Source organism: Pantherophis guttatus, chromosome 2, assembly GCF_059756535.1.
Source record: "Pantherophis guttatus breed Tessera chromosome 2, ASM5975653v1, whole genome shotgun sequence".
Taxonomy (NCBI): domain Eukaryota; kingdom Metazoa; phylum Chordata; class Lepidosauria; order Squamata; family Colubridae; genus Pantherophis; species Pantherophis guttatus.
Window position 1 is genome coordinate 288,592,113 of NC_142064.1, and position 25,070 is coordinate 288,617,182.

Genomic DNA, 25,070 nt, shown 5'->3' on the forward strand with positions numbered 1-25,070 from the left:
AGAGAATAGAGAATATGTTTGAATACTTCACCCCTCCTTCCCAAACCTCTCTGACATTCATAATGTTCCGAATATAAGAATTCATTTTATGTCGTGTGATGTACATTAATTCTGCTTCTTCCTTCCTTCCTCCTATTTGAAGGGCTGCACTGTGGAGATCAGAGATCCTGACAGAAAGAAGAATTCATCCAATCCCCCTCAGAAGCTATTTTTCAAGAGGATCCCTTGGGAAGATCAAAGTCTGGACACTTCAGGAGGTAATCCAAGATCCTCTGATTTGCCAGAGAGATCCCATCTGTCTTACCTTATTCTCTTCTATAGTATACCTCCTCTTATTTTGTTAAATATGCATTTTGAAATTATTTTATCATTACAGAGAAAGAAAGAATGAAGTTTTCTAGTTTTTATGATGGCGCTCAAACAGTGGTTGAACCTCCAAATCAAGTAAGAAAGGAAAAAAATATTAGATTTGTATTCTCCTTTCCTTCACGTATAGCATAATAGCAGGTTCAAGTTGCTGTCAGCCATCTTAACTTCCTCTGTAGACTATTACAATGATTTGTCATTTCTCACCTCAGAGAATCTCAGAGAAACAGAATGTTTAGGAAATGTTTTTTAAAGAACAGCTGTTAACTGATTCTGCTAAGTACTCCTCCAACTATGAGTTTATAAGAAGTAATTTTTTAACAAGTCCTTCAAGAAATAGGAATAAATGTATCACTGTAGTAGTGACTGCTAGAGACCCATTCTTTTTGTCATTCCCTGACTTGGAATTCTGCAAAGCTATTGAAAAATAACTAAATACTCACATTGCCACATTGCCCTTTTTGAAAAGCCTTGTTCATGACCAGTCGTTCAAAAAATAATCAAATCATATTAAAAAATAAAGCAGAATTTTAAAATCCAAACAGAATGGCCACGTAGACCATGTATTTGCAGTACCTTGGGTGTAAAATAATACCTAATCCTCTGATTTGCGCCTGGATTAGAAGATCAAACATTTCCACTTTGCAAAGGCTGAGAAATTACCTTCACAGGGAATTATCTCTTCTTTGTTTTCTCTCATTCAGCCATTGGCTCAGACTACTGATCAATAAATGATAAATCAGTTGATCCAGAAGTGGGATTACTTCACTGAGAAGCACTGTAAATTCTGCAGAATCAATCAACTTGATAAAACCTGCTCCAAATATTTCTTCAGTCAAAGAAATTTTCAGAATTGTCCATGTTCTCACATAAAAATAGGACGTGTGAAGGACAGCTATGTAAGTTAGTGGATACCTTTGCCATGGAACAATGGAGCAGAATAACAGAGTTATTCAGAGTTGGTAGGGATCTTAGAGGTCTTCTAGTCTAGTAGTCACCAACTAGTGGTCCGCGGCGCACCCGGGTGGTGGAACTGCTCCAGGATGAGCAATGGCCAGCAGGGCCGGATTTTCCTATAGGCTAACTAGGCTTCAGCCTAGGGCCTCAAGATCAAGAGGGGCCTACATTCAAATTGTTAGCAAAATTAAAATTACACTTTCACTATAGGTGAAAGGGCCTCGTAAGTGGAATAGCCTAGGGCCTCTTTTCATCTAAATCCGGCCCTGATGGCCAGTCCTGTGACTAGAGCTCTGGAATATGGGACTTGCCAGGCAGCTCTTGGTGGGGCTGTAAATCTCCACTGTAGGGGGAGGTTCATGCAACTTGCAACTTTGCAGCGCAGTCCTTGCTGGCCGGAATGAGGTAATGCTGCAAGGGGGGGTGGCGGTGCAGGCAGGCCAAAGCAACAGGTGGTGGGAACTGCGGCCTGTTTCTTCCCCCTGCTGTAGCTTTCTGTCGGCTGAACCCACCCGTGGCTGTCCCTGCCCTGGCCCTCCCTTCTCAGTCACTCCTCGCCTGGCAAGGGAAAGGGAGTCAGGGATGGAGGTTCGCTCCATATTCCAGAGCGGGAGCGAAGCTTCGTCTCTTGCTGGATCTCGCGGCCGTTTCTTCCAGCCCTTGTTGGTGCTCTGCGCATCTCGGTCTTTCAGGAAGACGCTTGACTTCCTCTCAACCCCAAGACACTGGCTGGCCCATGAGATAAGAGAGAGAAAGAGAATGAGAGAGAGAGAGAATCAGAGAGAGAATGAGAGCGAGAGAAAGAAAGAGACAGAAAGAATGAGAAAGAGTCGGAGAGAAAGAAAGGGGGAGAGAGATGAGAGAGAGAAAGAGAAGAGATGAGATAGAGGGGAAGAGAGGAAGAGAATGAAAGAGAGAATGAAAGAGAAAGAGACAGAATGAAAGAGAATGAGGGATAGAAAGAGACAGAGAGAATCAGTATGAGAGAGAAAGAGAAAGAGACAGAATGAAAGAGAATGAGAGAGAAAGAGAATCAGAATGAGAGAGAGAAAGACAGGGAATCAGAATGAAAAAGAGAATGAAAGAGAGAATGAAAGAAAAAGAATGAGAGACAGAAAAAGAGAGAATCAGAATGAGAGACAGAATTAGAGATAGAGAGAATGAAAGAGAACGAAAGCGACAGAATGAAAGAGAGAAAGAAAGAGACAGAGAGGGAATCAGAGACAATGAGAGGGAATGAGTGGGAGAGAGAGAAAGAGAGGGAGAGAGAGAGAAAGAGAGAGGAGGGAGAGTGCTTGTAGGACCCCATCCTGTCACTGGGAGTGCTGGTGCTTCAGCAAGTGGTGTGCTGGATTTGTATTAGTGGTCTGCGGGATTTCAAATTATGAACTTGGTGGTCCCTGAGGTCCAAAAGGTTGGGGACCTCTGTTCTAGTCCAACCCCCTGCTCAGACAAAAAGCTCTATAACATTTCAGATAAACGGCTGTCCAATTTCTTCTTAAACAGCTCCAGTGTTGAAACATCCACAACTTCTGGAGGCAACTCATTCCACTGATTAATTGTTCTCACTGACAGATTTCTCTGTAGTTGTAGATTAGTTCTCTCCTTGATTAGTTTCCATCTACTGCTTCCTGTCCTGCCTTCAGGTGGTTGTCTGGCCTTCAGGTGGTTTGGAGAATAGATTGGCTGCATCTTCTTTGTGGCAGCCCCTAGAGATCTTGCAACACTGCTATCATGTCACCCCCTAGTTCTTCTTTTCATTAAACTAGACGTACCCATTTCCAGCAACTGTTCTTTATATGTTTTAGCCTTCAGGACCCTAATCATTTTGGGTGCTCTTCTCTGCACTCTTTCTAGAGTCTCAATATCTTTGTTACATCTGGCAACCAAAACTAGATGCAATATTCCAAGTATGAAACCAATATTGGATGCCAATTGCTGTCTTACCAAGACATTACAGAGTGGTACTAACACTTCATGTGATCTTGATTCTATCCCTCTCTTAACACAGCCTATGATTGAGTTGGGTTTTTTGGCAGCTTTAGTATATTGCTGACTCATCTTTAAGTGATTGTCCACTAGGACTCCAAGAGCCTTGGTAGTACAGTGGTCTAAGGCACCCTGTTATTAAGCTGGTTATTAAGACCAGATGCCTGCAATTACTGCAGGTTCGAATCTCGCCAAGGCTCAAGGTTGACTCAGCCTTCCATCCTTTCTAAGGTAGGTAAATTGAGGACCCAGTTGTGGGGGCAATAAGCTGACTTTGTATAAATATACAAAAGAATGAAGGCTATTGTTTAGCACATTGTAAGCCGCCCTGAGTTTCCGGAGAAGGGCGGCATATAAATCAAATTAAAAAAAAAAGAAAAAAAAGATCCCCGTTGTACTTTCTACTGTTGAGCCAGGTATCACCTATTCTGTGCCTGTGCAGTTAGTTTTTCTTTCCTAAATAAAGAACCTTGCATTTCTCACAGTTGATTCTCATTTTGTTAGATGGGGCCCAATCTGTCGATCCTTCTATCTCTTTAGCTTACCTTCTGGAGTGTTGTTATTCCTGTCAATTAGTCCTTGGCTGCAAATTTGATGTTCCTTTTCTATCCTTTTGTCTCAATCATTGATGAAGATGAAGAGATCTTGCAAATCCTCCTGTTCTGTTCTTTTTTCCATATTCAGGAGAGTCTTGTGTCCTTTGAGGAGGTGGCTGTGTATTTCTCTGAGGAGGAATGGTCTCAGCTGGATCCTGACCAAAAAGCGCTGCATTCGGAAGTCATGCTTGAAAACTATAGGAATGTGGTCTCTCTCGGTAAGAGTTTTCTTGTCCCCAATCCAAGAGGTCAAGAAGACAGATTATTGTTTGTTTTTTATTAAAAAATCACTAATCAGATGTCGTCTCCTGGGAGGGAGAAGGAAAGGATCTGGCCTTCTTGTACTCAAAGGAAGGAAAGAGTCAATGTGTCTTTGCTTACATTAGAAGTCCTCAAGCTTTTTAAGTGGGGCAGTTCACGGTCTCTCAGACTGTTCGGAGGGCAGACTATAGTTTGAACTGCCTAATGACCGGCTAGGTGGGCGTGGCCAGGTGGTGATGTAACTGGGGGGCGTGGCCAATTTAGCAGTCCACTTTGCCCTTGTCCTTCCTACGCTGTACTTGCTCAAAGGCATCTATTTATTTAATAAGACCCCCCTCCCTGAAAGGAAAAAGAGCGGAAACTTTCTTGCCATTTGCCTAACTTCATTAAAACAGCAGCTTTAGGTTCCTTAAAATAGGCCATTAACAAAAGAATAAAAGAAACAGGAATTCTTTGAGAAATTGAGATCATCTGTAGGTAGACAAACACAAACCCTGATTTGCTCTCTCACACACACACACCACAATCTGCTTTGAAAGGTAAACATTATATATAAAGGAAAAGTTAGGGACAGAATACTTTAGAACCACTGCCGAAACTATGAATGTTGCAGCACTAAAGCCGTCCACACTTACAAATGACAGCAGAGATGCTGCAATGTATGCCTTGCCTATTCCCCCATCCCACCCTGCCGAGGCTTTCCCTGCAATGATGTAGCGAGCCAGTATGTTAGGTATCTGTTCCCTGCTAACTGAGGCATGTACCAGATCTGGCCGAAGAGCCCTTGCAAGCTGATGAGCCTTTGGGTCAGTGAAATAGCCTTTCTTGAAGCCTTCCAACCTTTTCAGTCTCGGCATGAAGAGCATTTACAAGCCAATGGAAGGCTTCAAGCAAAGGATTTTTCCCCAAAGTTTCAGTTCTTATAGCTCTGCTGTAATTAACCCGCCCCGATAATTCTTAAATTTTCACCCAGTTCCTCCTTGGATGTTTCCCCTAATTATTCCTTCACTCAAAACTGACTTTGAATGAGATTTGCATATATATAGATAATTGTAAAGAAAGATATATTTTCTAGATATTTTCAAAGCTTTCATGACTCACGGATATAGAAATCATCATGTCTATATCACAGCAGGGTAGGCATGCAAAATACAACATGATGGAATTTTGGAAAAATTCGGAAGAAAATTCGTTGACTTTCTATTGTTTGAGCTCTCTAACCTTGTTATCCTTTTCATTTCTATTGTCCTTTGAAGGTAATAATGGGCAGGAGAATCAAGATTCCTGTGGACTGTTCCAAGTGATCAATGCCAAAGATGGAATGGAGAACTTTGGAATTCGAATGGAAAAGATCCACACGGGCGAAAAACCATTTAAATGCATGGATTGTGAGAAAACCTTTACTCATCGTGGTCATCTTATTTGCCATAAGATGATCCACACAGGGGAGAAGCCATATAAATGCATGGAGTGTGGAAAGACCTTTGCTCGAAGAGGTGATTTTATTTCCCATCAGATGATCCACACAGGGAAGAAGCCGTATAAATGCATGGAGTGTGGAAAGACATTTTCTAAAAGAGGTAATCTTATTACCCACAAGATGATACACACAGGTGAGAAGCCATATAAATGCATGGAGTGTGGAAAGACTTTTGCTCAAAGAGGTAATCTTATTTCCCATAAGATGATCCACACAGGGGAGAAGCCATATAAATGCATGGAGTGTGGAAAGACCTTTGCTCAAAGAGGTAATCTCATTTCCCATAAGATGATCCACACAGGGGAGAAGCCATATAAATGCATGGAGTGTGGAAAGACCTTTGCTCAAAGAGGTAATCTTATTTCCCATAAGATAATCCACACAGAGGAGAAGCCATTTAAATGCATGGTGTGTGGAAAGACTTTTGCTGAAAGAGGTAGACTTATTACCCATAAGATGATCCACACAGGGGAGCAACCATTTCAATGTATGGGGTGTGGAAAGACCTTTGCTCAACGCCGTTATCTTGTTTCCCATATAAAGATCCACTCAGAAGAGAAACCATATAAATGCATGGAGTGTGGAAAGACATTTATTACGAGCAGTGCTCTTAATTCTCATAGCAGAATCCACACAGGAGAGAAACCATATAAATGCATGGAGTGTGGAAAGATGTATACTAAGAGGAGTTCTCTTACTTCTCATAACAGAATCCACGCAGCAGAGAAACCATATAAATGCATGGAGTGTGGAAAGACGTTTACTAAGAGCAGTACTCTTACGTCTCATAGCAGAATCCACACAGGAGAGAAGCCATATAAATGCATGGAATGTGGAAAGACCTTTGCTCAGAATTGTCATCTATCTTCTCATAAAAGGATCCACACTCAGGAGAAAGTATGTAGCAATTCTACTTTAGAGTTACATACCAGTCCACAAAGCTTTATAGCAGCCTTTGAGCAGTTCACAAAGTCAGCATATTGTCCCCAGGAATCTGGGTCCTCATTTTACCGTCCTCAAAAGGATAAAAGGGTGACTCAACCATGAGCCGGTCAGATCAAACTCCTGGCTGTGGGCAATTAGTTTGTAGTACTGCATTCTAACCTCTGACCCACCATGTCTATAGATTTTTATGTGTACACCTATTGTGCCTTTCTGATCCACATGAGACAAGGTTGAATCCAACAAAGTGAAATTTAATGCAGAGAAATGTAAGATTTTACACCTGGGTGGGAAAAACAGATTACAGGAAATGTGACTCAAAAACTAACTGTGAGAGGAACCTTGGGAGTCCAAATGGATGATCACTTAAATATGGGTCACCTGTTTGTGGCAGATCTGGCCCCGACTTCATCGTAGCCGATACTAACCCTTTGACCCCCAAACCCTTCCCATTCCGTTCCCCATTCTCATCTTCTCTTTGGCCATCTTCCAAGTCAGTCTCCCCAGCTTCTGACCTCAGCCCACAGAAATGTACACCTCCCATCCCATCTCCTAGGGGATATTATCTTCAGAGAAAATAAGTAGGTCAAGCCTCGTCTCCTCCTTTTTATGGCAGCATCAGAATGCTGACATCTGCAGTGGCTGCTGTATACAGAGTGGCTGGTCCTGTGCCTCTGCCTGCTGCCAGTGCCACGCGCAACAATGCCTTACGCACGGTCACTCATGCCTTACGCACGGTCACTCATGCTCTCGTCACGTCCCACCTGGACTATTGTAATGCTCTCTACATGGGGTTCCCCTTGAAGAGCACCCGGAGGCTCCAACTGGTCCAGAATGCGGCAGCGCGGGTGGTTATGTGGGCAACTCGGCGCTCCCATGTAACATCTCTCCTGCGTGAGCTGCACTGGCTTCCAGTGGTCTACCAGGTGCGCTTCAAGGTATTGGTTACCACCTTTAGAGCGCTCCATGGCTCAGGACCCGGGTATTTACGAGACCACCTTCTGCCACCAACAGACTCCCACCGACCAGTACGCTCCCACACAGAGGGGCTCCTCAGGGTGCTGTTGGTCAAACAATGCCGACTGGCGGCCCCCAGGGGGAGAGCCTTCTCTGTGGGGGCACTTACCCTCTGGAATAAGCTGCCCCTGGAGATACGGTGAATCCCTGATCTACGCACCTTTCGCCGTGCCCTTAAGACTTTTTTATTCCAACAAGCCAGGCTGGCTTAACTCTTTTAAATTGTTTTAATTTTTAAATTGTTTAATTATGGGTTTTAATACAGGGGTGCTTTTAATTGTGGCCCAAATTAATTTAATTGGATTTTAATACTGTTTTTAAATTTTGTATTTCTTGTGTTTTATCTGTTGGCTGTTCACCGCCCCGAGTCCTTCGGGAGAGGGGCGGTATATAAATATAAACAATAAATACATAAATAAATAAGCAATCCCAGTTGCTGCAAGCGAGCAGTGAGCATCTCAAAAGCGAAAAGTGGCACTCACCTGCCGCCCCTGGTGGCGAAACGTAGAGAACAGCCACCCTCCCTTTGGGAAAGAGCAGGTCAAGCCAGGTCTTATTCTGATCACATCATAGCATGTTTTGGAAGGAGGAAGATGCAGCTGCTGTTGGCCGTGTTGGGCTTTGCATGCTGGTGGCAAGATACTGCAGGATTTATATTTATCTCCCTTGCAAAACACACAGATGTGTGAATCCTGGTTCTTGCTTTCAACCACAACACTTGCAGCCACTGACCCAAGCGACTCTTGTGGGCTCTTCGTCCTCCTGACAGGACGACTCTCGGCCGCCGAGCTGGGCTGTTCCTGCTTGACAGGGGCCCAGAGTTCTCAACAACCACAAGACACAAGCTGTGTTTCCCAGAGATTCTCCTGGTCCTCCTCTTCTGACCGCCCGGCTGTTTCTGACAGGATTTGGACCCTTTGGAGATCTCTGTCCAGCCTTCAGGGTGGCTTTTCCTGAGGGAAGCGAGTTTAAATCCTCCAGAGATTTTTCTCCATCTCCACAGACGGTTCCTGGACAGGAAAGAGAGGAAGATGGAGAAATTGCTGCCTCTGGAGACCACGGAGCTTTTTTTGGACAGGAAGGAATTGTGAGGGGCTTTCCACACTACTCCCATGTCCATCATCCCTGCCCTCTCCGTTCTCCTCAGGCGCGCTCCTGTTTCCCGCCCTTTCAACAATCCTGGCACTTTGCCCCTAATCCACCAGGGGGCGCCCTCTGCTAAGAGATCGGAACTCCAGGCGCTTCCCCATTGGGCCACTGGAGGACGAATGTCAAAGCTGCCTTTGAAGAGGAGGCTGGGAAGGAAGTGACATCATAGAGCTTTGCCTCTCTAGGACGCCGCACTCGCTCTCCTTAACTCTTGGAGAGGCTGCGGGAGAGTCTGGCTGGCGGGATATCCAGACGTGCCCCGGGTGAGGTGGGGGCTCTTCTAGCGGCAAAAGGAGGCGGAGGAGGGAGAGACCCGCTCCTGGCCCTCCTCCGGCTTCAACCCCGGGTCCCATGCTCCCCAGCCGCCCTCTGCGGGGATGGGCGAGGGTCCCTTCCCTTACCCGTATCCGGGGAAGAGCCCGAGTGGGGGGAGGGGAGGGTCGGCCTTGCGGAAGCCCAGCAGGATAGGAGAGAAGCCGGGTGAGGAGGAGGCAGGATTCACACCAGGCTCCCCGAGGGCTCCATCCTCTGCAGCCCGGCCTGTCTCCGGAGGGGGAGAGAAGCGGGGCGGCCTCTCCAGCTGCCTCCTTCCCGGCCCTGCTCGGGGGGACCTCGGTCCTGCGCTGGGATGAGCCGCTTGGGACTCCTGGAAGGTTGGGTGAGGGTTGTTCAGTGCCTGAATTCCACTTTGTAATTCTTAATATTTATTTTTCTTTCCATCTCAGATACAGAAACTGGAAGCCATTTGAAATCTTTGCAAACTAAACTTTCCTCTTGGGGAAAAAAAAAGAGCGGAATAACTTGGAGGAATCAATCCTGCAACACCAAAAATGGTCCCGTGAAGGAAAAGGCATCTGGAGACCCACCAGAGTCCTTGGAGCCATTTGCAGTTGCTCTGCAGGACAGAGAAAGGATGGAGACACAACCTTTTGGAAAGGAGGGAGCCGGAAAAGGCTCTTCAGCTGCTCAGCCTGGGAAGGGGAGGAAATTCTGGACAAGGACTGGGCAGGAGATCCTGGAGGAGGAAACCATCCTCCCTTCAGAAGTTCAGCCCTGGAACTTCATCCAGTACCAGGAGACTGAGGGTCCCCGAGGCCTTTGCAGACGACTCCATGACTTTTGTAGACAATGGCTGAGACCCGAAAAGCACACCAAAGCCCAGATGTTGGACCTGGTGGTTCTGGAGCAGCTCCTGGCTCTTCTGCCCCCAGAGATGGAGGGCTGGGTGCAGGAGTGTGGAGCAGAGACCAGCTCCCAGGCGGTGGCCCTGGCGGAAGGCTTCCTCCTGAGCCAGGTGGAGGAGCAGAAGGAGGAGGTCGAGTTGCAGGTGTGACACTTTAGGGAGCTCAAAAGGGAATAAAGAATGTGTTTGAATACGTCACCCATCCTTCCCAAACTTCTCTGACATTCATTATATTCGGAATATAAGATTTCACTTTATGTTGTGCGATGTACATTAATTGTGCTTCTTTTTTCCTTCCTCCTATTTGAAGGGCTGCACTGTGGAGATCAGAGATCCTGAGGGAAAGAAGAATCCATCAAATCCCCCTCAGAAGCTATTTTTCAGGAGGATCCCTTGGGAAGATCAAAGTCTGGACACTTCAGGAGGTAATCCAAGATCTTCCGATTACCCAGAGATCCCATCTGTCTTACCTTCTTCTCTTTTGTAGTATACCTCTTCTTATTTTGTTAAATATGCATTTTGAAATTATTTTATCATTACAGAGAAACAAAGAAGGAAGTTTTCTGCTTTTTACGATGGAGCTCAAACTGTGATTGAACCTCCAAATCAAGTAAGAAAGAGAAAAGCATTAGATTTGTATTCTCCTTTCCGTCAAGAAGTGAAGCGGTTGTGCAGAGTTCGCTCTCCTTCTATTTCCCCCCTTGTTTAGACTGGGTTATTTTTGTGTTCCTGTGCGACATGGACAGCATAATAGCAGGTTCAAAGTTGCTGTCGGCCAGCATAACTTCCTCTGTAGTCTATTACTGGGACACAATGGTTTATCATTTGTACCCTCAGATTCTGTTTAAGAAATATTTTTTAAAAGACCACAGGTTAACTGGTTCTGCTAGGTACTTCTCCAACTATGAATTTACAAGAAGTAATTTCAACTAATAGGAATAAATCAGTGGTGGGTTCTAACCGGTGTTACCACCAGTTCGCTTCAGGCACACACTTATTCTATTCCAATATTGTTTTACTTTGGGACACATCCACCACATGTGGTAATATGTTTACATTTTGTTTACATTTCCAACAAGTTGATGAGGTATTGGGGAACATTTTAGCCAGTCTTGGTGGTGGAAGGTGCCACTTATAAAACATTTTATACATGTTTTCCTTGTAGGCTACAAACATCATCAATTTATAGCTTTTGTTCCATAATTTCTCTCATTTCTCCAGTTCAATGTTATAACCAAAATTTTTGGCCCAGATTATCATAGTTTCTTTGACTAACTCCTCCTCCATTTTATATCTCAATAATTATAAATTTTCTTAATCAATTTGTCCTTTGTGCCTTGTAGAATCTTGTCTAAGAACTTCTCGTGATTCTTTTTGAAATCCATATTGTTCTAAATATTTCCTGTATCTAGATTGTATCTGCATATATGGCCACCAATCGATGTCTATGCCCTGTTCTTTTAGTTCTTGTCTTGTTTTCAGTTCCCTCTGGCCATTTAGTAGATATTTATATCTTTTTATTTTATCAATATCCAATACCTTCGGGTAAATTAATGCCTCCATCATTGATAGCCAATCTGGAATTTTATTGTAATGGTTCTTTTTTACTCTTTGCCATGTTTATAGCAGCGCATCTCTAATTAGATGTCTCTGGAAGTAGCTATGGAGTCTGTTTTTTCCATCCCATAAGAAGGCATGCCATCCTATCTGTAAGTCGTGCCCTTCTAATGTCAAAGTCCTTTTATTTTTTAATTCAATTAATCCAAGTGAGTGTTGTTGCCTGGTAATATGTCTCCCAGTCTGGGAGCCCAAAGCCACTTCTTTCTCTGTTGTCCTGTAATTTCATTTTAATTCTAGGTTTTTTCCCTTGCCAAATGCATTTCGCTATTAATTTATTTAAGTCTTTGAAGAAATTCTTCCCTAATTTTATTGGTGCTGCTTGCAGGAGGAACAATATTTGTGGTAGAATGTTCATTTTGATCGAGGCTATCCTTCCTATGAGAGATAGTTGTAATTTTTTCCAGGTTTCCAAATCCCTTTTTATCTGTAATATTAGTTGTAATTATCCTCTTTGATCGACGAACATTTAGCTGATAGCCAAATTCCTAAATATTTTACTTTTTTAGTCGTTTGAATGCCCATTCTATCTTCCAGTTCACTTTCCTGTTTTTTAGTGAGGTTTTTCGTTATTTATTTATTTTTTTAATTTGATTTATATGCCGCCCTTCTCTGGAGACTCAGGGCGGCTTACAATGCATTAAGCAATAGCCTTCATACTTTTGTATATTTATACAAAGTCAGCTTATTGCCCCCACAAACTGGGTCCTCAATTTACCTACCTTAGAAAGGATGGAAGGCTGAGTCAACCTTGAGCCTGGTGAGATTCGAACTTGCAGTAATTGCAGGCAGCTGGTGTTAATAACAGTGTGCTTTAGTCCACTGTACTACCAAGGCTCCTTATTGCCTTTGTTTTGGATTTATTGATTTTAAGTCCTGCTGCGCAAGCCTCCCGAGAGCCTCAAGAGGGAAAAAGCAAAGCAGCTGGCCGTGGAGCTGCCAGCTTCGGGGGAATGGCCCAACAAACAGAAGCGCTGCGCACAGAAAGAGAAGGGCAAGAAGGGCCAGTGGGCTGCAGAGGCAAAGGCAAGCTCTGGGGCAGCAGCAGTGTTCTGGGGAGAGGACGGATGTCCCAGGGCTACACATGCAGTACCACCACCAACGCCTCTCTTGGCCTCAGCGCAGCAGCTACGTCTCCCCCAAGGGCTGGCTGCTCACCCGCTGGCCAGGCTAGGCCAGAAGTGGCATGTCTCCCATCAAGGGCTGGATGTGGGACTGGACCTTGAAAGGCAAGTTAAAAGGGGAGTTAAAAGTGTGAGGGAGTTTTGAACTTTGTAGTAAGTTAGGCATAGGACCCGGGTACCTCCGAGACCGTCTTCTGCCACCAATAGCCTCCCACCGGCCAGTTCGCTCCCACAGAGAGGGTCTCCTCCGGGTGCCATCGGCCAAGTTATGTCGGCTGGTGACACCCAGGGGGAGGGCCTTCTCTGTGGGTGCCCCAGCCCTGTGGAATGAACTGCCCCCGGAAATATGTAAGATCTCCGACCTCCGGGTATTTCGTTGCGCACTCAAGACCCTGTTGTTCCACCAAGCTGGGCTATCAGCATAACAATTTTAAATTGGGTTTTAAAATTCTGGGGTTTTAAAATTCAGCCGAATTTATTTAATAATTTTAAACTATTTTAACTGATGTTGTTTTGTGTTTAATAGCCCTGAGTCCTTCGGGAGAAGGGCGGTATAGAAATAAAAGTATTATTATTATTATTATTATTATTATTATTATTATTATTATATTTTAGCTTATGCTTGTTAAATGTTATACCCTGTTCTTGCTCTGGGAAGTCGGGGTGGGAGGTTGGGGAGGGGGGGTCGAAGGTTGGGTTGGGATAAAATTGCTGAACAGATAAATGTACTAATGGAAAAGTAAATGTGGGGGAAATGTCACAGCAAATGAAATGATAATATCAAGAGATGATAAATATTGGAGGAGTAAGATGAAAAAAGATGTATTCAGATGATACATTGATTGATTGATTATATATTGTATATTTGTTTGTTTACAAAATAAAAAAAAAACTTTTTAACTAAAAAAAAAAAAAAAAAGAAAGGCAAGTTAGCTCCCTTCAACACAATCCCGACATGGTTGCTTGCCTGCCTTCCACGTGGCTTTCCTGGTGGTCCCCCTGGCCAGCTTGCGAAGGCAAGCAAGCGCCCAGGTGGGCGGGGGCAAGGCCAACCAGGGGTTCACATGCACTTGCACCCTCTGTGCATGCGCAAAACCTTCTGCACATGCACAGAGGCTCAAAAAAACTAGGTTACTTCCTCATTAAAAACAAAGTAATGACTCTGGGCGGGCGGGCGGAGACTCAAGCTGCCATCGCTACCGGTTCTCCAAACCACCGGCTGTCATCACTACCGGATCGGCCGAACTGGTCCAAACCGGGAACATTTCACCCCTGATCTTTATCCAATTTAATCAATTGTAGCAGTTTTGATTTCCAGTCCTGTTTTTTTTTTTGTTTTTTTTTTAATTTGATTTATATGCCGCCCTTCTCCGGAGACTCAGGGCGGCTTACAATGCGTTAAGCAATAGCCTTCATTCTTTTGTATATTTATACAAAGTCAGCTTATTGCCCCCACAAAATGGGTCCTCAATTTACCTACCTTAGAAAGGATGGGAGGCTGAGTCAACCTTGAGCCTGGTAAGATTCGAACTTACAGTAATTGCAGACAGCTGGTGTTAATCACAATGCTATCAGTCTGCTGTGCCACCAGGCCCTTTTTTTTCTGCTTCTAATCCATCCAGAAAGCCTGTAAATCCACCACATCACCAAGTCACCGTTCAATCTACACAATTATCTATTCCAATTCTTCCAGCAACCATTCTTTATAAGAGCAACATTTTGGTTGCTCTTCTCTGCACTCTTTCTAGAGTCTCAAGATCCTTTTTAAATCTGGCAAACAAAACTGGATGCAATATTCCAAGTATGCAACCAATATTAGATGCCAAGTGCTGTCTTACCAAGGCATTACAAAGTGGTACTAACACTTCATGTGGTCTTGATTCTATCCTTCTCTTAACGCAGCCTATGATTGAGTTGGGGTTTTTTTTGTCAACTGTAGCACACTTCTGGCTCATGTTTAAGTGATTGTCCACTAGGACTCCAAGATCCCCATTGCATTTTCTACTGTTGAGCTAGGTATCACCTATTCCATGCCTGTGCAGTTAGTTTTTCTTTCCTAAATAAAGAACCTTACATTTCTCACTGTTGATTTTTCTCATTTTGTTAGATAGGGCCCAATCTGTCGATCCTTCTATCTCTTTAGCTTACCTTCTGGAGTGTTCCTGTCAATTTAGTCTTGTCTTCAAATTTGAGGACTTTCCCTTCTATCCATTTGTCTAAAGCACTGATGAAGATAAAGAGATCTTGCAAATCTTCCTGTTCTGTTCTTTTTTCCGTGTTCAGGAGAGCCGTGTGTCCTTCGAGGAGGTGGCTGTGTATTTCTCTGAGGAGGAGTGGTCTCAGCTGGATTCTGACCAAAAAGCGCTGCATTCGGAAGTCATGCTTGAAAACCATAGGAACGTAGTCTCTCTGGGTAAGTTTTTTAGTCCCCAGTCCGAGAGTTCAAGAAGACAGATTATAGTTTGTTTTTTATTAAAAAATTACTAATCAGATATCATCTCCCTGGGAGGGAAAAGGAAAGGATCTGGCCTTCTTGTACTCCAAGAAAGAAAAGAGTCAATGTTTCTTTGCTTACATCAGAGGCCCTCAAACTTTTTAAACGGGAGCAGTTCACGATCCCTCAGACTGTTGGGGGGCTGGACTATAGCTTGATCTGCCTAATGACCGGCTAGGTGGGTGTGACCAGGTGGTCATGTGACTGGGTGGGCGTGGCCAATTTAGCAGTCCATTTTGCCTTTGTCTTTCCTAAGCTGTACTTGCTCAAAGGCATCTATTTATTTAATAAGACCCCCCCCCCTTTCTTGCCACTTGCCTAACTTCATTAGAACAGCAGCTTTAGGTTCCTTAAAATAGGCCATTAACAAAAGAAGAAAAAAAAACAGGATTTCCTTCAAAATAACTCCTGATCATATGTTTCAGATGACCGCACAATAAACCAGACCCAGAACTGCACCAATTAAGACTGTAACTAAAAGCCCACTCTAAAAGCCATTAGCATTTCTCTGAAGGCACCATATATCTTCATGTAAATTGATTTGTGATGCATTTAACTCATGAAATGACCTTTTGTTACTACTTCCAGCAATATTAATCTGCATTTCTTACTTTTATTTAAAAAACAGATTTCAAATTATACAAACCCCATTGAGATCATCTGTAGGCAGACAAACACAAACACTGATTTGCTCTCTCTCGCAATCCACCCCCCTCAATATGCTTTGAAAGATAAATATTATATATAAAGTTAGGGACAGAATACTTTAGAACCACTGCCAAAACTATGAATGTTGCAGCACTAAAGCTGTCCACACTTACAAATGACAGCAGAGACGCTGCAACGTACGCCCTACCTACACCCCCATTCCACCCTGCCAAGACTTTCTCTGCAATGATGTAGCGAGCCAGTGGTTCCTTTGCCTTCTTTGGTGCATTTGCAGAAAATATAGCGCTAAAGTAGTGAGAAATCACATGAGATCAGTGCAAAATCTCGCAGTACTGATCTCGTGTGATCTCGCACTATAGTATGTTAGGCGTCTGTTCTCTGCTAACTGAGGTCTGTACCTCTCTGCTGTAATTAACCCACCCCAAGAAAACTTAGGTTTGCTCGTAATTCTTCTTTGGATGTTTCCCCTAATTATTCCTTAACTCAAAACAGACTTTGAATGAGATTTGCATATATAGATAATTGTAAAGAAAGATATTCGTTGACTTTCTACAGTTTGATCTTTTTCTCTAACCATGTTATCATTTTCATTTCTCTTTTTCTTTGAAGCTAATAATGGGCAGGAGAATCAAGATTCCTGTGGACTGTTCCAAGTGATCAATGCTAAAGATGGAACGGAGAACTTTGGAATTCGAATGGAATTCGAAAGCCATGAGAGAAGCCAGTCAAATAATTGGAATCAGGAAAGCTCATCTTCCACTGATGCCCAACAAGAGAAAATAAGGAAAAAATATATTGGGAAAAGTGTGAAGCTAATCAAAGATAAATCACATGTAAACGAACACCATTTAACCCAAAACAAAGGAGAAGATGCTATAAAACACAACGGACAAAACTACAATGGGACATTCATTCATTCTCTTGGAAATAACTTTCTTACATCTCAAAAAGTGATTCACAGAAAAACGGATCCTTATAAACGTTTGGAATCTGGAAAACATTTTAGAACAAGTGGGCAACTTTCTTCCCATGAAAAGATTCACACTGGGGAGAAACGGTGTTCAGAAGTACCTGTAGCCCATGCAGCCCAATCCCTCCAGGCAGCACGAGAGAAACCATATAAATGCATGGAGTGTGGGAAAACCTTTATTCATAGCAATGGACTTAGAAACCACAAAGCGATCCATACAGGAGAGAAACCATATAAATGCATGGAGTGTGGAAAGACCTTTGTTCTGAACAAAAGACTTACTGTGCACAAAAAGATCCACACAAGAGAAAAATCATTTAAATGCATGGAGTGTGAGAAAACCTTTACTTATCGTGCTTGTTTTATTTCCCATAAAATAATCCACACAGGGGAGAAGCCGTATAAATGCATGGAGTGTGGAAAGACCTTTGCTCGAAGAGGTGATTTGATTTCCCATAAGATGATCCACACAGGGAAGAAGCCGTATAAATGCATGGAGTGTGGGAAAACCTTTATTCATAGCAATGGACTTAGAAACCACAAAACAATCCACACAGGAGAGAAACCATATAAATGCATGGAATGTGGAAAGACCTTTGCTCTGAGCAAAAGACTTGCTGTGCACAAAAAGATCCACACAGGGGAAAAACCATTTAAATGCATAGAATGTGGAAAGACCTTTCTTCAAAGAGGTCATCTTATTTCCCATCAGATGATCCACACAGGGGAGAAACCATATAAATGCATGGAGTGTGGAAAGACCTTTCCTCGAAGATTTAATCTTATTTCCCATAAGATGATCCACACAGGGGAGAAGCCATTTAAATGCATGGAGTGTGGAAAGACCTTTGCTAAACGCAGTTATCTTGCTTCCCATAAAATGATCCACTCGGAAGAGAAACCATTTAAATGCATGGAATGCGGAAAGACGTTTACTAAGAACAGTGCTCTTACTTCTCATAAGATGATCCACACAGGGGAGAAACCATATAAATGCATGGAGTGTGGGAAGACCTTTTCTCGAAGAGGTAATCTTATTTCCCATAAGATGATCCACACAGGGGAGAAGCCGTATAAATGCATGGAGTGTGGAAAGATGTTTGCTCAAGGCAGTTATCTTGCTTCCCATAAAAAGATCCACTCAGAAGAGAAGCCATTTAAATGCATGGTGTGTGGAAAGACGTTTACTAAGAGCAGTACTCTTACTGCTCATAAGATGATCCACACAGGGGAGAAACCATATAAATGCATGGAGTGTGGAAAGACCTTTCCTCGAAGATTTAATCTTATTTCCCATAAGATGATCCATACAAGGGATAAGCCATTTAAATGCATGGATTGTGGAAAGACCTTTGCTCAACACAGTTATCTTGCTTCTCATAAAAAGATCCACTCAGAAGAGAAACCATTTAAATGCATGGAGTGTGGAAAGACGTTTACTAAGAGCAGTGAACTTAGTTGCCACAAAAAGTTGCATACAGAGGAAAAGCTATATAAATGCATGGAATCTGGAGAGAGCTATACTCAGAATTGTCATTTTACTTCTCACAAAAGGATCCACACTCGGGAGAAAGTATATAGTAATAGCAATTCTACTTTAGACTTACATACTAGTCCACAAAGCTTTATAGCAGCCTTTGAGCAGTTTACAAAGTCACCATATTGTCCCCAGGAATCTGGGTCCTCATTTTACTGACCTGAGAAAGATTAAATGTTGAATAAACCATGAGCCGGTCAGATCAAACTCCTGGCTGTGGGCAATTAGCTTATAGTACTGCATTATTTTTTCCCCCGAAAAGTTTTTTGTTTTTATTTCTTATACACATAATGTAAATATAGATTCTCTTATACATAATTGGTCATACATAGACATATTTTTCTTGAAAGCATAAAAATAAGGCATTTTAATTCTTTTTGGGGTTGCTCTTCTACCTTTTCTTTTCCCTCATTTCACAACAAACCTCCTTCCTCTTTCCTACTTCTCCTTCCTTTCCCCCACTCCTCCCCTCTTTTTCTCCTTTTTCACCTTCTCTCCTACTCCTGTCCTGTCCTTTCTTCCTCTCCTTTCCCCTTTCTTCCATTACTCTCTCTCACTCTCCTCTTCTTACCCTCTACTCCTCTCTCCCTTTCTTTCTTCTTTGTTGTGGAATATATTCCCTGTTTGGTATCCGAGCAACTCCAATGTTCTAATAATATATACTTTTCAATTTCTTTTCCATTTTACCCAATCTGTCACTTTTATCATCATAATTGTACGTTTATACTTCTTTTCCCCCCCACCCAACCCGCTTTTCCACTTGCTCTGGTGTCATCTGGGTTTCTATTTCTTTTTTGTCCTCTCCCTCTTTTAACTTTCTATTATCCAAATTATTTACCTATAATCTTTTCATACTTTATTATTTATTAATTTATTATTTATTAATTCAATTTGTATGCCGCCCCTCTCCGAAGACTCAGGGCGGCTACTTCTTTTCTAACCATACATAAAATCTTTCCCATGTTTTGAAATACACCGATTCCTCTTTATCTTTTATTCTTAGAGTTAATCTATTCATTTCTGCCCAGTCTAAAATCTTTTTTATTACTTCACTTTCTGACGGGATTTTTTCTGTCTTCCAATTTTGTGCAAATATAATTCTTGCTGCTGTTATATGTATAATTATATACACATCTTCTTTGCTGTATCTCTTTGGTAGAATACCCAATAACATGCCCATGTCATAATTGTTTCCTTTACTTCTTCATCTTCTAATCTAATTTGCAACAAGTAATTATACAATCTTTTAATAATTTTTTATCCTTTCCAATCATCTGATCCAACTCTGATTGCCCCAAATTAAAACCCTATTGTTTCAAATTTTTATCATGTCTTGATTGTATCTGCAGCCGTGTATACTAATCAGTCTCAATCCCTTGTTTTTCTAAATCTTGCTTCTGTGTTAGTTCTCCCTTCTCTGTTAGAATGTCCTTGTATCTTACAATATTGTCAATACTTAGATGTGTCAATGCTTCTATTGTTGAAAGCCACATTGATATTTCCATATAATGCTTTTCTTTTCCTCTGTCCCCTACTGCTAACAAGCCATTCCTTACACAATGTCTCTGGAAGTATCCATGTAAGTTTAGTCCATTTATGTTAAGATATTATTTTAATTTCTTCTTCCATTTCTTATTTATTTACTTGTTTTGTCTATCTCTTTGTTCTTTAACTTCTTTCACTCTTGCTCCTTCTCTTATCACTCTCTCTTGTTTTTTCCTTATCTCTCTTGGCTGTTCTTTCTTCTCCTCCTGACGTCCATCTTCTTTTTTATCTCTCAATATTTCTTCCTCTTGAAAATTTATGTGCGGTTTATAAAATAACTCTGCTTTCTCTATTGAATCTAATCTATAGTTTTGCTCTTGCCAATTCACCAATATTCCTCCTGGAATGAACCATCTAAAATTTATTCCTTTCTTTATCAAACATTTTGTGAGAAATTGATATTCTTTTCTCAGGTCTCTCTTCTTGGAATTTGTTTCAGTGCCACTACTTCTCTCCCTTTGTGCTTTATTGTTGTGTTTCGCATCAGTTGCAATATCTCTGTTCTCAGTGTTTTCTTGATAAATCTGACATGAATTTCTCTAGGCAGATTATTTCTCATCATATATCTTGTGTACACTCAAAATATCTCATCGATCCCATTTAATATCCTTTCCTTGCTTTCTTCCATTGCTTCTGCTAATATCTCTGCAATTTTCTCTGCTAAATTTTCTCCCTTCTTCAATATTTTGGAAATATAAATAATATTAAATAATAATCAGCTTTATCCATTTCCAGAATTATAATTGTTTTTTTCCTGATTTTTATCAGTAATTGTAAGTCTATAATCCTTTTCTTCCACTTTTTTCTCCGTTTTTTCTGTTTTTTTCTTCCACTTCCTGTAATTGTTGTTCATTTTTCCCTATCATCTTTTTAACTTCTTTCAATTCTCCTATTTTTCCATTCTCCCATCTACTTTGTCTAATCTTGTCTTGAGGTCTTCATATATAGTCTGTAGCATATTTTTAAATTCTGTGTTGATTTTCTCTTGCTGTGGTGTGGGTTTTGTTGTCTTTTGCCCTGTGGTACCAGTCGCTGTTGATATTGATGGTGATGATAGATGTTGTGTTATTTTCTTCATCTTATTTTTCCAACTCTTACTGCCCAATTTATAATCCAAGTAATCGATTTCTTCATATTCAAACTGCCCAATCAGACTCTTCGGGTTCATGATACCCTAATCCACATAGGTTTAATCCATAATCCATATTTTAAAAAAAGGTAGAAAGGCTGTGTCAGAAAAACAAAAAAGGAAGCCCAAAAACAACAAAGACGCCAAAAGCAAAAAGGGAAAAGAAAAAAACTTAAGTTCCAACCAAGCAATAAAAAGATGAAAAAAGTATATACTATAATTAGATTTCTTAAATTAGATAGTTTTTAAAAGTTCAGGAGAAAAATATGTAAAAGGAATCTTGTTTCCAAGACTTCACTCTCTCCCCCAGATGATCACCTCCTTCTTCCTTTTTTTTGCTTGTGGCTGCCCTGGCTTTTGACAGCTCCTATGGTTGCCTTCCCTCACCGCTGGGTTGGAGGCTGATCGCTTGCACTTCAGGGAACTTGCGATTTTCCTGTCTATGCCAGCCTGTGCCTCTGTTCTTCGCTGTCCCTACAGGACAGCTATGATCCCTGGGGATCCCCAAAAGCGGCTGGGATATTGGCAATTTCCCAGAGCCCCGCAATCCACATTGTACCGCCGCAATGCTGGCCACACCCCATAGTACTGCATTCTAACCTCTGACCCACCATGTCTATAGCTTTTTATGTAAATGCATATTGTGCCTTTCTGATCCAAATGAGACAAGGTAGAATCCAACAAAGTGAAATTTAATGTAGAGAATGTAAGGTTTTACACCTGGGCGAGAAAAAGAGATTACATGAAACCTGGCTCAAAAACAGTAACTGTGGACTTCCGGTGGCACCGCAGACGTCGATGGCAGCTCCCCTTGGAGCGCTAGCCCTGCAGTCTCGTTAAAGCCGCTAGAACAGCGAAAATCAGCTGTCTAGCGGCTTGAAAATTTCCCCTCGGAAAAAGGGGGGAAGAAGAGCAGCCAGGCTTGGGTAGAGCTCCCCAAGAGTCCCAGGAATAACTCTTGGGGCTTGAAGGGTGAGAGCTCCTTGGAAGCCTGACATAAGCTCCGGACCCGGGATGCTTCTGTTTTAAACGGAACTAGACGCCGTGACCATCCCTGCTACAATTTAACAATATTTTGGATACAAAAGCAGGCAGAGCGAAGTCAGGAGGGACTCTAACTGCAAGTATTAAACTTTAACTCCTGTGTATTGAATACTTCTTGATTGCTGTGGGAAGAAAGCGAGGGGAAACGGTGCCGAGTCTTAATTGGGCGTGGTAACGAACGTTAACTCTAAAGTATTATTTATTTATTTTATTTTATTAAATTTCTATACCATCCTTCTCCAGAAGAACTCAGGGCGGTGAACAGCCAGAAGATAAAACACAGAGATACAAAATTTAAAATAGATTAAAATGAATTAAATAATTTAGGCTGAATTTTAAAATACCCCATAATTAAACAGATTAAAATTTGTGATTAAAATTTAAATTTAAAAAAGAAGATTTAGGCCAGGCCAGCTTGATGAAATAAAAACGTTTTAAGCACGCGATGGAAGGTGCGAAGATCCGGGATCCTCCGTATCTCCGGGGGGAGCTCGTTCCAGATCGTAGGTGCCCCCACAGAGAAGGCTCTCCCCCTAGGGGCCACCAGTCGACATTGTTTGGCCGACAGCACCCGGAGGAGCCCCTCTCTATGGGAGCGTACTGGCCAGTGGGAGGCTATTGGTGGTAGGCGGTCCCGTAGATAACCAGGTCCTAAGCCATGGAGCGCTTTAAAGGTGGTAACCAAAACCTTGAAGCGTACTCAGAAGACCACCAGGAGCCAGTGCAGCTCGCGCAAGAGAGGTGTTACATGGGAGCTCCACGTTGCTCCCATAACCACCCGCGCGGCCGCACTCTGCGCCAGTTGGAGCCTCCGAGTGCACCTCAAGGGGAGCCCCATGTAGAGAGTGTTACAATAGTCCAGACGAGAGGTGACGAGGGCATGAGTGACTGTCCGTAGGGAGTCCCGATCTAGAAAGGGACACAACTGGCGGATCAGGCGAACCTGATGAAAAATCCTCCCGGTCACGGCCGTCAAGTGCTCTTCTAAAGACAGCCGTGAATCCAGGAGGATGCCCAAGTTGCGAGCCCTTTCCGTGGGGGCCAATGATTCACCCCCAATAGTCATCCATGGCACCAGCTGACTATATCGGGACGTCGGAAACCACAACCACTCAGTCTTGGATGGGTTGAGCCTGAGCCTGTTCCTCCCCATCCAGATCCGTACAGCCTCCAGGCACCGGGACATCACTTCAGGGGCATTGTTGGGGTGGTCCGGGGTGGAGATGTACAGCTGGGTGTCATCAGCATACTAATGGTACTTCACCCCGAAACCATGGATGATCTCGCCCAGCGGCTTTACATAAATGTTGAACAAAAGGGGCGAGAGGACCGATCCCTGTGGCACCCCACATATGAGGGGCCTCGGGGTCGACCTCTGCCCTCCTGTCAACACAGACTGCGACCGGTCGGAGAGAAAGGAGGAGAACCACCGTAGTACGGTGCCTCCCACCCCCAACTCTTCCAACCGGTGCAGCATGATACCGTGGTCGATGGTATCAAAAGCCGCTGAGAGATCTAACAGGACCAAGACAGAGGAGCAACCCCTGTCCCAAGCCCTCCAGAGATCATCAACCAACGCGACCAATGCAGTTTCCGTGCTGTACCCACGCCTGAAGCCTGACTGGAATGGATCTAGATACGACGTTTCATCCAGGTACTGGGGAAGCTGTCGTGCAACCACACTCTCAACAACCTTCGCAACGAAGCGAAGGTTGGAGACTGGACGATAATTAGCCAATACTGCCGGGTCCAGGGAAGGCTTCTTGAGGAGAGGCCTCACCACCGCCTCCTTCAAGGCGGCAGGGAAGGTACCCTTCTGCGCTGACAGTCTTTGCTGACAATAAACGGAATTTGTTTTAAAAGAAAGGAGAATTAAATTGGACTGTAGATAGATAAATTCAAACTCATTGAGGACTGGAAACTAATTGGAAATTGAGCTAATTTCTGGGACTTTGTTCTGGCTGTTGTAAAAGTTTTAATTTGGAACTGAAAATTGGAAAATGGCTTTCAAGCAAATAAAAACAGCTGGGGCCAAAATCACTGTGAGTTCTCCTGTTCCACCACCCAAACCACAATCTTTGACAGTTCCAGTAGAACCACAAGTCTTAACTCTGGAAGCCTTGCAGCAAGCTTTAAAGCTGCAAGCCTTTACTTTAGAAGAAAAAATTACTTCTGCTTTTGATGAAAAAATGAAATAGGTGACTGATAAAATGAACCAAGTAACTGGAGAAATGACAAATCAAAGATGTAATTCAAGCGCGAAATAAGGAAATTAGAGAAGACATTATCTTTGCATTTCAAGGTTTGGCAAGCCACATTGAAGGCTTAGATGAAAGATTAGAGGAAATTAATCAAATGTGAACTTGGAGAATAAAATGGGAGAGATTCAGACACAGATGGAAAAAGCAGACTCAGAGGTGATGATGATATAATATAGATCGATGGAATTTGCCATAAGAGTAAGAGGTCTGAAAGAAAATACCCAAGAGAATTTGAGATAGATTTTTGCAGAAGCTTTTGTACAGATAACTGAAGAAAGAAAGGAGGATCTGGATTGGCAAATTGATAAAATTTATCATGTTAATTCATGGGTGGCCAGGCAGAGAAATTTAGACATTGTCTAAATTTGTAATTTATTTTACAACAAGAAGGCTAAGAAATGTGATATTACAGGCTTCTTTTAAAAATAAACTTCAAGTGGCAGGGCAGGAGGTTCTAACATTGAAAGAAATTCCTCCCAAAATGTTGAGAGCAAGGAAGGACTATGCTTTTTTGGTGGATGAACTTAGAAAGCATCACATACAGTACAGATGGGAGGTTCCAACCGGATTGGTCATGGATTATTCAGGACAGAGATTTCGTCTTAACACAGTATGGAAGGCAAGAGATTTTCATTTTAATGTATTAAAGGCTGGAGGTTCATTTTCCCCAGAAATCAGAAGAAGAAAGGAAACGGAGCAAGAAAGTGAAAGAAAGAAATTACGCAGGCCCAGGCTCAAGG

At 42.6% G+C, this 25,070-nt stretch overlaps 2 protein-coding genes across 5 annotated transcripts in view; both read left to right on the plus strand.

Moving 5' to 3' along the window:
- Positions 1-8,040, plus strand: part of LOC117659282 (uncharacterized) — a 31,383-nt gene extending 23,343 nt beyond the window's left edge. Inside the window, exons 14-17 of the mRNA XM_087885386.1 lie at positions 143-257; positions 377-444; positions 3,997-4,126; positions 5,426-8,040. Coding sequence (XP_087741512.1) covers positions 143-257; positions 377-444; positions 3,997-4,126; positions 5,426-6,696 — 1,584 coding nt within the window. The 3' untranslated portion in view covers positions 6,697-8,040. The remainder of the gene's footprint in view (positions 1-142; positions 258-376; positions 445-3,996; positions 4,127-5,425) is intronic.
- A 473-nt stretch (positions 8,041-8,513) lies between these two features.
- LOC148116084 (uncharacterized) lies at positions 8,514-18,578 on the plus strand. 4 transcript variants are annotated; one of them, XM_087884795.1, is made up of 6 exons: positions 8,514-8,695; positions 9,483-10,084; positions 10,251-10,365; positions 10,483-10,550; positions 14,965-15,094; positions 16,454-18,578. In XM_087884795.1, exons 2-6 carry the CDS (start codon positions 9,671-9,673, stop codon positions 18,508-18,510), a joined length of 2,784 nt encoding a protein of 927 aa, XP_087740921.1. In that variant the 5' UTR covers positions 8,514-8,695; positions 9,483-9,670; the 3' UTR covers positions 18,511-18,578. The 4 variants fall into 4 exon arrangements, with proteins under 4 accessions (XP_087740921.1, XP_087740919.1, XP_087740920.1 ...); XM_087884793.1 differs by lacking the exon at positions 8,514-8,695 and adding an exon at positions 8,883-9,020; XM_087884794.1 differs by lacking the exon at positions 8,514-8,695 and adding an exon at positions 8,965-9,025.
- The last annotated feature ends 6,492 nt before the right edge of the window (positions 18,579-25,070 follow it).